Below are 13,007 nucleotides of genomic sequence, written 5' to 3'. Positions count from 1 at the left end.
TCCGCGCCGTCGCTGTGCGCACACTAGGCCCCTGCGCCGCGCATGCGCTCCGTCCGCAAATGATCGGCGCTAGAGCCGCAGCGCGAGGCGCACCTGACAGCCGTCATGTATGGTTTTCACATCGGACGTCGTCGTCGCCTCGCGGAACCCTAGGCTTATGCTGAAACGTAAACAGCAATTTTCTGCGCGTTTTTTTAATTCATCCTACGTGTTGTGCATCGCCGCGACCTTGCCGTGAATGTCATTATTATAAAAAGGTAAGGGAACCGGCGGCTTGATTCGCAGAGTACCGCAGCGCGAGGCGTGCGGCGCGTGGTTGTCGTATTTCAGTCCCTGGTGCATTGGGACATTGACATGACATGTGTGCGGGGTGGAAAAAACACGATCTGTAGTGTGTTAATCCATCAGATCAGTGACGCTACGTTGATCATAGCGGAAATATAGAGCCTCGTGCTTGTCGATCGGATCCCTATCGTGTTGTCTTGTGCGAAATAAAATGTTTTTTTTTTTTTTTTTTTAATTTAATTATCTGCATGCTTTCATAACAAAACAAAGGCGGTCGCACCTTCAACTGATGGACCTCGGATTTGCGGAACCGCCGGTCCCATGCGCGCGTTCATATATCATATGCGGCTTATTCCGTGGGTGGGTGGATTCTAACTCAGGAATATCACTATATCACCTCTGTATCCACCACTGAATCCATCACTGTATCCATCACTGCAATCATCTCTTCACCCACCACTGTACCCATTTCTTCATCCACTACATCCATCCATGATCCATCACTCTTTCTATAATCACTGCATCCACCACTCTGCATCCATCTTTACCTCCATCTGCAACCATCTCTCCATCCGGTGTGACCTACATCGTCTGTGGGGTTATAACTTGTAGTGACTGCGGTACGTAATGCCCGTCGACAGCAGGCCCCGGGGCCTGTTTCACCTGCCTTCCTTGACTTTACGGTGTGGATCCGGTGGAATGAAGGCCCGTTAGTGACCAGATGGGAAGCTGCTCGCAGGGGATTTGTCCCTTGTTTTACCAGATGTGCAGTAATGATATGAATGGGCTGTTATAAGTGGCTGAAAGGGAAAAGCCCAGTTTTCCTCCTGGGCCACAGCACAGGAAAGTGTGACTGTTGTTATATGTTAGTATCTGGAGGTGGGAAGTAAGGAATTCCTTTTACTCCGTTACCTGTACTTAAGTAAATTTTTGCACAAGTACTGTTACTTGACTTTTTTTTTTTTAAATTTTTTAGACTCTTGCATGCTGTTAAATAGGGGCAGCAGGTAGTATAACGGTCTTACAATTGGAAGGTCCTGGGTTCGAATCCACGCTCCTGCTGCAGTAGCCTTGGTCAAGGTTCTTACTTTGTATCCCTACAGTAAAACTCACCCAGCTGTATAAATGGGTAAATCATGGTAAGTAGCTTAGTGCACAAATCTGGCGTTCCAAGTTTCCATGGACAAAGGTGTTACCTAAAAAAAAAAAAATCCGCCCAGCTTTCCATTACCGATAACCGCTTGTCCAGTGCGGGGACATGGTGGCCCAGGGCCTATCCCAAAATAATAGGGTACGAGGCACCTTCAGTGGGACACCAGTGTTTTAATATATAATATATACATGTTAACGTGCTGAAGGTGCCTGGTGTCTGACACTGAAGAAGCAATATAGATGTGGTGCTAAAACACCACTTGAAAGCATCAGTTTCACTACCATTTAAATGATAAATTATGTACAGTGATATGTGTGAGCGCATCGTATGAGAATAGGTGGAAACATCAGCAAAACTGAGCATTAATAGCTGTATTTGGTGACACTTGAATAAATATTTTACTTTTGGATATTTTCATTTCTTCATTTAGCTGACGCTTTTCTCCAAAGCGTTTTACAACGGCAAGGTACCTAGAATTATTAACCCATTCATACAGCTGGGTTATTTTGCTGGAGCAATTTAGATTAAGTACCTTGCTTGAGGGTACTGCAGCAGTGGGTGAGATTCAAACCAGCAACCTTTGGATCCAAAGGCAGCAGCTCTGGATACAGTACAGTACAGTATGTTACCGCTGTAGTCTAGATTACTCACAAGGGTTCACAGTTCCCCCCGGTATGGTGGTGCAACAGGTCCTCTTCTGTGAACGAAACGTCCTTTCAACCTCTGTGCTCCTTAACCACTCTGTTGCCGCCATTTCTGCGCAGGACAACCAGGACACGGCACCATGGAGATTGTAACTCACTTCATAAGTGACACCGTAGAGTTGTACAAATGGACCCTTACTATCGCAGGTGAGTGTCTGCCTCCCTACTGCTGTCCCTGCTGTGTGTGCGCTTCTATGACGTGCCCCGTAAACTCTGTATATGTCTCTACGTAACGCACACGCGTGCTCTCGAAGGCGCTCGGCCAAAAACCGTTCCGCGTTAAATTTATTGCTTTTTGGTCAAATGTAATGGTTCACAAAGCTTGCCAGTGCTGTCCTGCCCTTATCTTTAAATAATTTGTATGCAGTTGGGATTCCAGAACCCAAGCGCCTTCTTTAATGTTTTGATGTATTTACGTGTTCCAGTAACAGAAAACAATAATGTGTGTGTTTGCGTGCATACGTGTGCGCGTCCCACAGACAAGCGTGTAGAGAAGTGGCCGCTCATGGGTTCTCCGCTGCCCACCCTGGCCATCAGCTCCCTCTACCTGCTCTTCCTGTGGCTCGGACCCAAGTACATGCGGAACCGAGAGCCGTTCCAGCTGAGGAAGACTCTCATCACGTACAACTTCAGCATGGTGGTGCTCAACTTCTTCATCTGGAAGGAGGTGTGAATGGCCCGTCTCCGCAGAGAATGGGGGCACAGGATGTTAGGCAGTGAACTTATAATCGGTATAATCGGGAGGATGTCTTTATAAGTCAGTGTTCCTCCGTTTCCAGCTCTTTCTGTCCACTCGGGCTGCAGGCTACAGCTACCTTTGCCAGCCTGTCAACTACAGCGATGACGAAAACGAAGTCCGGGTAAGCAAGCGTGGCTGGGTGTGTGTGCGGCCAGTAGGTGGCGTAGCGGCTAGAGCTGCCACCTTTGCGAACAAAGTAGCAAGAAGATGAACGTTGCATATATTTATCGGATGACGGTTGACGCTGAAGAGGAGTTTGTGGAGGTAATTTTTTACTTTTCGTCGTTTAAAATTATTTTGAGTTTAAATTTGTCTTAAAGCAAATAAAATATTAAAATAAAGAAAGAGCTGCCACCTTGCATTTGGAGGTCCCAGGCTTGAATGCCACCTCCTGCCCTCATGCCCTCGATCAAGGTAGGCATCTTAAATTGACAGGGTAAAAATCATCCTGCTGTATAAATAGTTAAATAATTGTAAGTCATTTTGGAGAAAAGTATCAGCTAATTGAAATGCGAAGTAGCCGTGTTGGCACTTTTATCCAACGTGACTTGAAATCGTTACCCGTTTATGCAGCTTGGTGTTTTACTGAGCAGTACCTTTAACCAAGAACAGTACGGCAATGGATTGAGGGGGAACAAACCACCAACCTTCAGTCTGTGTCTTTAACTGCCGCAGCACCTGTTACGCTCCTAGACTATATGAACTGAAATGTGAAATATTTCCAAAAGCGCATTTTACAGGAATCAGATGTGTTGATGACTATTGGAAGTTGCCAAACAAATAAAAGAAAAATGTCAGGCCGCTATGTCTGGCGTTAACTCCTTGGCCAGCAGGTGGCATCATGGTTAGAGGTACCCCCTTGCACTCAAAGGGCCCAGGCTTGAATTCCACCTCCTGCCATGGTACTTACCCTGAACTGATACTGTAAAAATTACCCAGCTGTATTAATGGATGAATCATTGAAAGATGCTTAGTGTAATTTTGGAGAGATGCTTCAGAGAAATGAATAAACGTAAGTGTCATGTAAAGTATGACATGTGGTTTTGCTAAAGGAGTCAGACCAATCATCCCCTCTCTTTCCACATGTGATCAGCATCTACCAAAACTTTTCCAGGTTCTACATGATGCCTTGCATGTAAGAGACCTCTGGAGCTAGAGCTGCGTTTATACCCTGCAGCTCATTTGCATATTTGAGCATCACAAGGAACCCATGACAGACCGCATCACTTGCCTGTCTCGTTTTCTACTCATGTAGTTGTGTTTTATCTGCCCAAATACGATGAGCTCTGTTCGTACTTACGTACGCCGGTGTGGACACCTGCGCTGTTCCGCACACACCGATGCTTATGCTCCTGCTCTGTTATGAATACATTGGTGCTGAATGGGTCCCTCTTCACCTGACAGGTGGCGGCAGCCCTGTGGTGGTACTACGTGTCGAAGGGCGTGGAATATCTCGACACGGTTTTCTTCATCTTGCGCAAGAAGTTCAACCAAGTCAGCTTTCTGCACGTGTACCACCACTGCTCCATGTTCACGCTGTGGTGGATTGGCATCAAGTGGGTGGCTGGAGGGCAGTGTGAGTACTGGTACTATACCGCATATGAGCATGTTGCAGAGGAGACATATCAATAAAAGGCGAAACCGGAGAACAAACTTGGCCGCCCAAATCCTAGGTTTCTGTTACTCTTATTAGGATAAAAAAGTGGGACGATACTCCCACATTTAGCAAACTACACATTTAATTTGTAAAGACATGTTTCTGCCATGCGCCTTCATCACCTTAAACAAGCATTACGTAAGTAGACACATGCCCAGTCCACAGAAGACGTGACAGGTTATGAGGGTATGATTATTACACAGATGTCCAGCTGAATCCAGTGGCTGAATGATAGACAAAAATAATAGGACACAGGGACAGTACATGGACTGCAAAGACCACAATAATTAGCAAAATAGTAGAAACATGGAAACAATTAAGTAAAAATAAGTGCAAAATAAACAGCTTAATTAAAAAGAAACTATGAGAAGATACCAAGGCTGTCAGCAGCCCATTTCTTACCCCCCCCGTCCTATTAAAATGCCTGCAAGCAGCAGACTTCTCATCCCTATAGAACATTTTTGTTGTTAGTCATCTTTTTAAGGGCCTTTTAGGTTTTCCCACATAAGCCATGCACACAGACTAATTATTCTTCCTTTTACTTGTAGTATTTTATGTTAATTATGTGTTTCTGTTAGCCCCCTGTTACCTTGGTGCTGTAGCATTCAAATGTGGGGGGCACTGCAAGAACCATGTGTAATACGGGGGGTGTGTGGACTGGATGGATACCATCCTGAAACACGGGCGCGATCACATACAAGCTGTAAATGATGGATGCTTGTCAGGCATGCACATTTACCTGGTTTCACCCTCCCGCAGCCTTTTTCGGCGCACACCTCAACGCAGCCATCCATGTCGTCATGTACCTGTACTACGGCCTGGCTGCAATCGGACCCAAGATCCACAAGTACCTCTGGTGGAAGAAGTATCTGACCATCATTCAGATGGTAGGAATCTGCTCGTTGTTCTTGAACGGCCCGTTGGAAACAGGAGAGAAAATCAGAAAATGTGGGCATGAGATGTGTGTTAGTATGTATGGTTCAGCCTCGACTGTCACAAAACGTGAACTACAGGTGGCGGGATAATTGGAAATGTCGGGTCGGAGAAACTCTGGGCGCAACAAATGCCAAATTAAATGGTGCAGTATAAGTATGAACTGGTTTATTAATACACTAGACACTTCATAAAATGAAACTTCTATAAAGAGCTCACTGTTACCCCAAATACCTAGAAACCCTTAAGAAAATTTTTATAAAATGAACTACAAAATAAATCTTTATGCAACCATTTATAATTTAGACGACAAGAAGTCAAGCATATATATTATATACGTAATGAATAATGTTTCAAATTACAGATTAAAAAGTCAGATGCAAAATGGTGATGGGGGGGTTATAGTCGGGACTGATCTGTATGTAGATCAAGAACAGCCAAGACTAACCTAGTAAACCTTCATTGAGACAGTTCTGGTGTTATTCATGGTACTTCTTGACACTTTTAATGCATCAAATTCAGCCTTTAGTCGGTGAGGTTACATATGGGTGCTGAGGAAGTCTTGCTTTAACTCATGAAGCCTGTTAATGGCAACAGGTGGCTTAGTGGTTGGAGCCGTTCCTTTGGACTTGAAGGATGTGGGTTCCAGTCCCACATCCTGTTGTCATACTGTTGATCAGGGTAATTACCCTAGTATGAAGTGGTGAAAAGCATGTGGCTGTGTTAATGAAACTCACTTCACCCACAATCTCTTAAGTTCATGTAATGTGTAAATGTGCAGGCACTATAACTTTGAGATCACATCTGTTACACAGTGGATAAACCTTCACGCAGCTACTCCTGTAATGGAATGTAAATGTTCATATAAAAAGAAATTTTAGAAATGTGATTAGAAATTGTCAGTATTTGGATAATGTTTTGTGCCGCTACTCGTGTGATGTGCATTGGTTCATATGGTGGAAAGTAACAAACTAACTGTAGTTTAGAATCACACGTCGGCATCTACGTCCCTCTTTCTGCTGATGCAATGAACACATTATATTTTCTGAGCTGTACATCGCTTTGGGAAAAAAGCATCAGTTAAATGAATAAATGTAAATTTATATAATATAAAGGGGTAAAACGGTGTTTTAAGTCACTTTGGAGAAAATTGTCACATGAAAATTGTATGTAAATGTATTAAGACTCCCTTCCGTTGCTTCCTTCAGATCCAGTTCCATGTCACTATTGGCCATACAGCCGTGTCCCTCTACATCGACTGTGACTTCCCCCACTGGATGCACTGGGCTCTCATTGGCTACGCCATCACCTTCATCATTCTCTTCGGCAACTTCTACTACCAGACCTACCGCCGGCAGCCCCGCCGGGACGGCCCCTCGAAAGCAGTCCCCAGCGGCGTGATCAATGGTGTTTCCACGGCAACCAACGGAGTGAGCAAGATGGAGGAAAAACCTGCAGTGGAGAATGGGAGGAAGAGGAAGAGGGGTAGGCCAAAGCGGGAGTAAGATCGCTCGGTGGGAGCCTGCTGTGGACACCCGGAGGACAGCAGAGCTGGGAGCAGGGTTGCGTTCTTGGCCCTGTAGCACGCCCCTGTGCAGCGCGTGCACATGGGACTGCGACTGCCCCGCAGAGGAGTGGGTGTCCCAACATCGCCAGAGTCCGCATCATCTCAAGGTTTTGTTACATCAGCTCTAGACTGTGCGTCCTTGCTGTCCTCATACTAGTCTGGGACACTGATTCGTTAATTCAGGAAAGGCTACTGTAACAAGCCAAGCAAAAATTGTACGAACACACACACACACACACACACACACACATATACATACAGCAAAACCGACATAAGCACGCTTGTTTCTATATAGAAGACATCTATACCGCAGCATCCTGCAACATTATTCATTACTGTGTCCAAACCTGCATCTTCTTTCCTCCTTTGTTGACCTTTTTTTTTTTTGTTTTGTTACCTTTTAATAACTATTAATGGCAAAAGGCATTTGTATTAAAGTGTCTTTTTCTAACCCCACCCTCCCACTACCTGGGCCAGGGTTCAGTGATGTTTACAGCACCAGTAAGATGGCAATATAAGGCACACGACTGCAGAAACTCACCAGAGATTGATGTGCAACTGAGGCCCATGGGTAAATATACACATTTATCTGATGCTTTTCTCTAAAGCAAATTAAAAAATGAAGCTGCTTACACTGATTTACCCATTCATATAGCCAGGTAATTATTACTGTATCAGTTCAGGGTAATTACCTTGATCAAGGATTCTGCAGCAAAGGATGAGGTTCAGTCCTGGGACCTTGTAGTCTAATGGCAGAGGCTTTAACCACTCTGCCCCCTGCTGCCCCTAAACAGCCTCATATGCCTTTCAGCCACAGGGCTCAATGTGATTGGCTGAGACATGGCCCTTGGTGCGTGATGTCATCGTGAACGCAGCGGTACATTTGTTGTACAATGTCATGGGCTTACTTTGTTATTACTCTTCATGTACAGCGGGTCTCTTGGTTCGACTCCCAGCTGCATCAGCTACGGCTCATTGTTCTGTGGGTCCTTTTCTTTTGTTTCGATTGTAATAGATTCCCCTTTATTATGCATAAAATATGAACCTGCCCAACAGCGTTTTAACCTGTTCCACAGCCACCTTTTTTGTCGTATGATACATGATCGAGGCAAAAAGGTCATAACGCTGAACATACCAGCGGCTGCTTTCCACTGGTATCTCCGCACACCCAGGCCTGTACATTGATTTCTGCTGTGAATTCAGGTGAAATACTGTAACATATCTAAATATTGCATTGCTGGCATAAAACTCCCGTCCAGTGATTTGGCTTAATCATATACTTATCAAAATGATTCATAAACACAGATACCCATTCCTTAGTTACATGACTAGCAGAGGGTTAGGGCTGCTGCTTGTCACCATCTGAGCCGTATTTTACTCTGCTGATGTTCTCTAGACTCTTTTATTACCAATACATAGACGTCTCGTATTATCGAGACGTCTTAAATAGATCCTTTTCTTGTCAGCTCTTTTTTTGTTCATTTTATTGTCGCAGCCTGTCAGGTTTTGCACCTGTCCTCGCAGAGTTTCCATGCTTCAGAATGGTACGAACAAATAGACAAAATAAATAAAAATAGAAATTGTTTTAAGCTGGATGAGGGTGGTCTCTTGGCTGAGGGTTGCTATCACTGACTGCTGACTGCAGGTTGCGACTGTGAGTCCAGCCTAACAAAAAAGGGTTCAGCTGAAGATTTTTGTCCACTGTGCCCCCTCCCGGGGGAAAGGGACATTTCTACCCTCAGAATGTGTGTGCACGGTCGTTGCTGCAGCCTCGCTGTGACCAGCAGGTCTGTGGCTCGGCCCTAGGTCTGTCCATATTTCTACATGTCTCCGGTTGCGGATAATTACTTAGTATTTATTTGTACACTTCGGAATTGTGTCCTTCAGCTTTGTGTTTTTATTTATTTTTTAATTTATTTATTAATTTTAAAGTATTTACTGTGGAATGTGGATGTTGTGCAAGAAGTGTTGCCCATTCAGTTGTCTCCCTGATGCAGTTTCTGTTTGAATAAACACGATACCAGTGCACTCGATTCCTCTTGTTGCTGCACGATTTCACCCCACCTACATGTTTTTTTTTTGTCTGAAATTAAAAACATTTGCCAGTTTTTCATGAGCTGATGCAGTAAAAGCATAAGTTGCCAGTTTGCAGCCAAGATGACATCAGAAGGGGAAAAGGAATGTCTGCATGGACTGAGTTACAGTCACATTTATTCATTCAGCTGATGCTTTTCTCCAAAGCAATTTACAGTGATAATTTACTCACTGAAATATGTCATCTGGATGGGGCAGAGATAGGTATGGCCCACAGCGACATCAGCGTGAAACTAACAGATCAAAGGCCGGTTGCCAAGTAACACATGGGCATGTAGGCAGAACACTGACAAGCCGGTCAAAAAATACCCATGGGGGGTACTAGGGGGGAGCATTTCAGCTGCAAAGATTCTGTCATCTGTACTGTGAGTCAATATGCATGAATCATTCATTGCTCCATCCGTGATCCACTCCATCACCTCCCTGCTGTTACATGTAATAAACTCATAATGCATAAGCTGTCACTCAATGTCATAAGCATGTTGTACACATTCATAGGAAGCCTGTGATCTGGAGATGGGGCTGTGACGCACCTGTCCCTCGGTGTCTACCTGCCTGAACGACAGCTGAATCCTTTGCGAACAATGAGGGTGTTAAACCCCACCCAAACCTTGCTGCAGTTGGTGCAGCACGAACAAAGGTTTCCATGGTAACCGTACACAGCACTTCGAAATCCAGCTGCTTTTTCTCTGCTTAGCTGAGCTATAGTCCTGGCTGTGGCAGTCCTCCACCACGATGTTCTTGACTGAGTGAGATGTTTTATAAAACGTGCTAACATAAAATCTGAAAACATCCCAATACGTATTTTTTGGGGGGTGGTGGGAAGAGAGGGAAATCAACAGAAGAGACAACAATAGAAACAGTTGCATTCCTGTTATATTTCAGTTTTTCACAGATATCTTTCATGTGGCTTTCCTCAGCATCCCAGCAATTTCTTTTTTAGCACTTATTTCATTGTCATTGATGACACCATGTTGTCATTCAAATTATTATGTAACAAACAAATGGTTCATTTGCAATAATCAGATGCAACAACAGTACAGAGATGCTCAGAGCACCTTTGGCTTATGAGAGAAATAGTAGCACCAAAAATCGCATACATCTCTTATTATATAGAAGCTATTTCATATTATATACATGTTTCTTATATATGAGACAGGAAATAATTGTCATTGACACTCCTCTTAATGAGGGCAATGGCATTTACAGCCTCCAGTTTGGCATCCTTAGTTATTATGTTGTCACAGCCCCGCCCTGTGCCCCATAGTTTTGACTCAGTCATGTGACCCCCCCCCCCATCCAGCCCTCAGCATGCCACAAGCCATTCACTGGAGTCTCTCCCTCCCCCTGCTGACCAAACTGTCCTTGTTCATGACTTTGCACCAGCAAGAGAGGACAAGTACATTAAGGACTGTAGCAAACAGTCTGGATACGGCTAACAAGACAGTCGAAGGATCGGAACTCCCATACCTGGGACACCTGATCACTAGCTACAGTCAGCAAGAGCTCTGTGTTCTTCCACCTCAGCAAGCCTGGAGCAGGGAGGTACTGTAAGGCTTGAGCAGGGAGATGAGAAAAGTGGGACATATAAGTAAGTGTGGTTGCAACTGTATCCAGTAAGTGACAGGGGTGACGCGTCAAAGGATCTTGTAGGGACCGATGTAGCGGGAGCTGAGTTTTCTGGAGGGAAGCTTGAGGTGGATGTCACAGGTAGATAACCACACCATTTGTCCCAGTTGGAAGGTTAGGGTGCAGCGATGTTTGTCAACCTGCTTTTTGTATTGGTGGACACTCTTGCACAGGTGCTCCTGAACCGCACGCTCTTCTGGAACCAGGAATGTACAGCAGGGACATCAGAGGACCCAGGGTGCCATGGAAACAGGGGAGATTGATACCAGAAGAGACACTGGAATGGGGAGAGACCTATAAAGACCTATACCTATACCTCTACAGGGTAGGAACAAACAGGAGGAGGCACACTGCTCTCCCCAGGAAACCAGATTTCTCGTGCTCCAGGAAAATACAGGATATGTAGGGCCAGCCAGGTGTACCCCAGATTAACTGGGTTGTCAGGGGACGCAATAAGAAATACAGGAGAGAGGCTCCCTGTGGCAAGCCCCTACCTGAAGTTCTATTGCCTTGGTACAGGATTCCACCACACCCTTCCCCAGCGGTTGCCCATCAAGTGCACTGATCCGTAACGCTACGTCACAGTCTCACGTGGGAATGCCGTGTGAGCTAGCAAAAGCTATGTCCATAAAGCAACTGACCGCTCCGGAGTTTACAAATGCCTATGTGATTACCTGGTTGGCTCCCCCTCCCCAAGACAGGACAATCGGAACAGTTAGCTATGAGGCCAGATAGAAGAGGTCACTCACCAAGGGTCGCATTTGAGGGGCTCCTGTGGTTGGCCGCTCAGGGCGGGTTGCTCGGAAGTGGCCGGGACAGCCGCAGTAGAGGCAAAGGCCCTCTCGGAGTCAATGCTGTCTCTCAGTGGGAGTCAGGCGTCCTTGATCAACCCACATGGTTTCCGGAGTGATTCTCTGATTACCTTTTTCAGACCCACTTCTCTCCTGATCTCTTATGTGCACCATAAACTTGAATATCAATTATATTAAATAAAAATCAACACTATTAAGAAAAATAATATGTAAAGCGTTATATATACATATAAACTTCATCAGTCACAATCACCACTGTATTTCAATTCTGTAGTCAGTTACTTGTGTCTGTTGGCAAAAACGGTGGTATTGGACAGACAGACTGTGTTTCAAAGGTTGTGCATTTGCATTTGTAACTCTTTGTTGGCAAAATGCAGTTTTTAGTCTGACATATAAGTTGCTTTGCAGAAATGCGCATGCTAAGTGACTAAATGTAAATCTAAGTGTAACCAGGGCGGTGCATGGCACAGCTCCCAACCAGAAACAGCATAAGTTGCCCAGATAGATCTTGACTGTCTGACAGGGTGTCTGTCCCCAGAGGGCTACCAAACCCGAGTGAAGGGAGTGACAGATCCTGACTCTAAAGTCACCCTACATAACTGCAGGGAAGAGACTTCACCGTCAGCTCTACGATTTAATAAAAAGAGGTGCAGGAGTACAGTTATATGAGCACAGTCTAGGCTCGGCATTAGGTTGTCAACTGCTTTATATATAATATTTTACAGCAGACTCATTTCAAAATAACTAATAACAATAATACAAGCACTGTTCTGTTTATTTTTAGACGTGTGCTCATTTGCCATTGTGCTGGTGGTACACGTTTGATGAAACTGCAGAACTATTGATTATTTGCAGTGTGAGCAGTTCACTGTGTCTCAGTTGCAGTTGATATCTATGAGCAAAGCAGGCTCTGGAAGCAGGACAGGTTCAGCAGTCATGCGCTGTGCCTCCAGGCACTCTGCATATGGTCATTTTGCATCCTGAGAATACTATCCTGACACTAAGTATAAAGAATGTGAGATATGCCTAGTCAAATGAGAATGGAACAAAACTCCTTTTCCCTACACTATTTATGCATGTTCATTTTCCAGATTTGGTTTTAAGGGCAATCAGCATTCAGAAAGACTGTTATTGTATATAACATGAGATCAGACCTGCTTTTGTCAAACTCTCACCCCAATTTGCTTGCTGCTAATTCTGTTCCAGACTCAGCTGTTATCACCATGTCCCATGACTGCCCTGGGAGCACAGTGCGCACTTTTCAGACAACCTCTCCACCAACTCAATGTAGGCATTTTTGCACTGGAGGCCACATGATGCCATGGAGGAGACAATGACATACTATGAACAGCGGGTGATGATGTGGAAAACTCACATGGATGGTTTATAGGAAATGAGGCTCCAGGCTCTACAAGCACATTTTAGAGCCTCCAG

The 13,007-nt window shown here is 44.8% G+C and overlaps 1 protein-coding gene across 1 annotated transcript; it reads left to right on the top strand.

Annotated features, from left to right (window-relative positions):
- The first annotated feature begins 99 nt into the window (after positions 1-99).
- elovl4a (ELOVL fatty acid elongase 4a) lies at positions 100-9,056 on the top strand. The gene is made up of 7 exons (XM_029254452.1): positions 100-257; positions 2,203-2,289; positions 2,622-2,809; positions 2,922-3,002; positions 4,286-4,457; positions 5,298-5,425; positions 6,680-9,056. The coding sequence occupies exons 2-7, from the start codon at positions 2,223-2,225 to the stop codon at positions 6,974-6,976; spliced, it is 933 nt and encodes a 310-aa protein (XP_029110285.1). The 5' UTR covers positions 100-257; positions 2,203-2,222; the 3' UTR covers positions 6,977-9,056.
- Positions 9,057-13,007: the final 3,951 nt, after the last annotated feature.

Source organism: Scleropages formosus, chromosome 8 (assembly GCF_900964775.1).
Source record: "Scleropages formosus chromosome 8, fSclFor1.1, whole genome shotgun sequence".
Classification (NCBI taxonomy): domain Eukaryota; kingdom Metazoa; phylum Chordata; class Actinopteri; order Osteoglossiformes; family Osteoglossidae; genus Scleropages; species Scleropages formosus.
This window is presented reverse-complemented; position numbering and strand designations above follow the sequence as displayed.

What these genes read in the sequence shown, in the direction of transcription:
- elovl4a (XM_029254452.1), top strand. Translation starts at nt 2,223, where the DNA reads ATGGAGATTGTAACTCACTTCATAAGTGACACCGTAGAGTTGTACAAA. An exon ending in ATGGACCCTTACTATCGCAG is followed by an intron (nt 2,290 to 2,621) that starts GTGAGTGTCTGC and finishes CGCGTCCCACAG; the next exon opens with ACAAGCGTGTAGAGAAGTGG. An exon ending in ACTTCTTCATCTGGAAGGAG is followed by an intron (nt 2,810 to 2,921) that starts GTGTGAATGGCC and finishes CTCCGTTTCCAG; the next exon opens with CTCTTTCTGTCCACTCGGGC.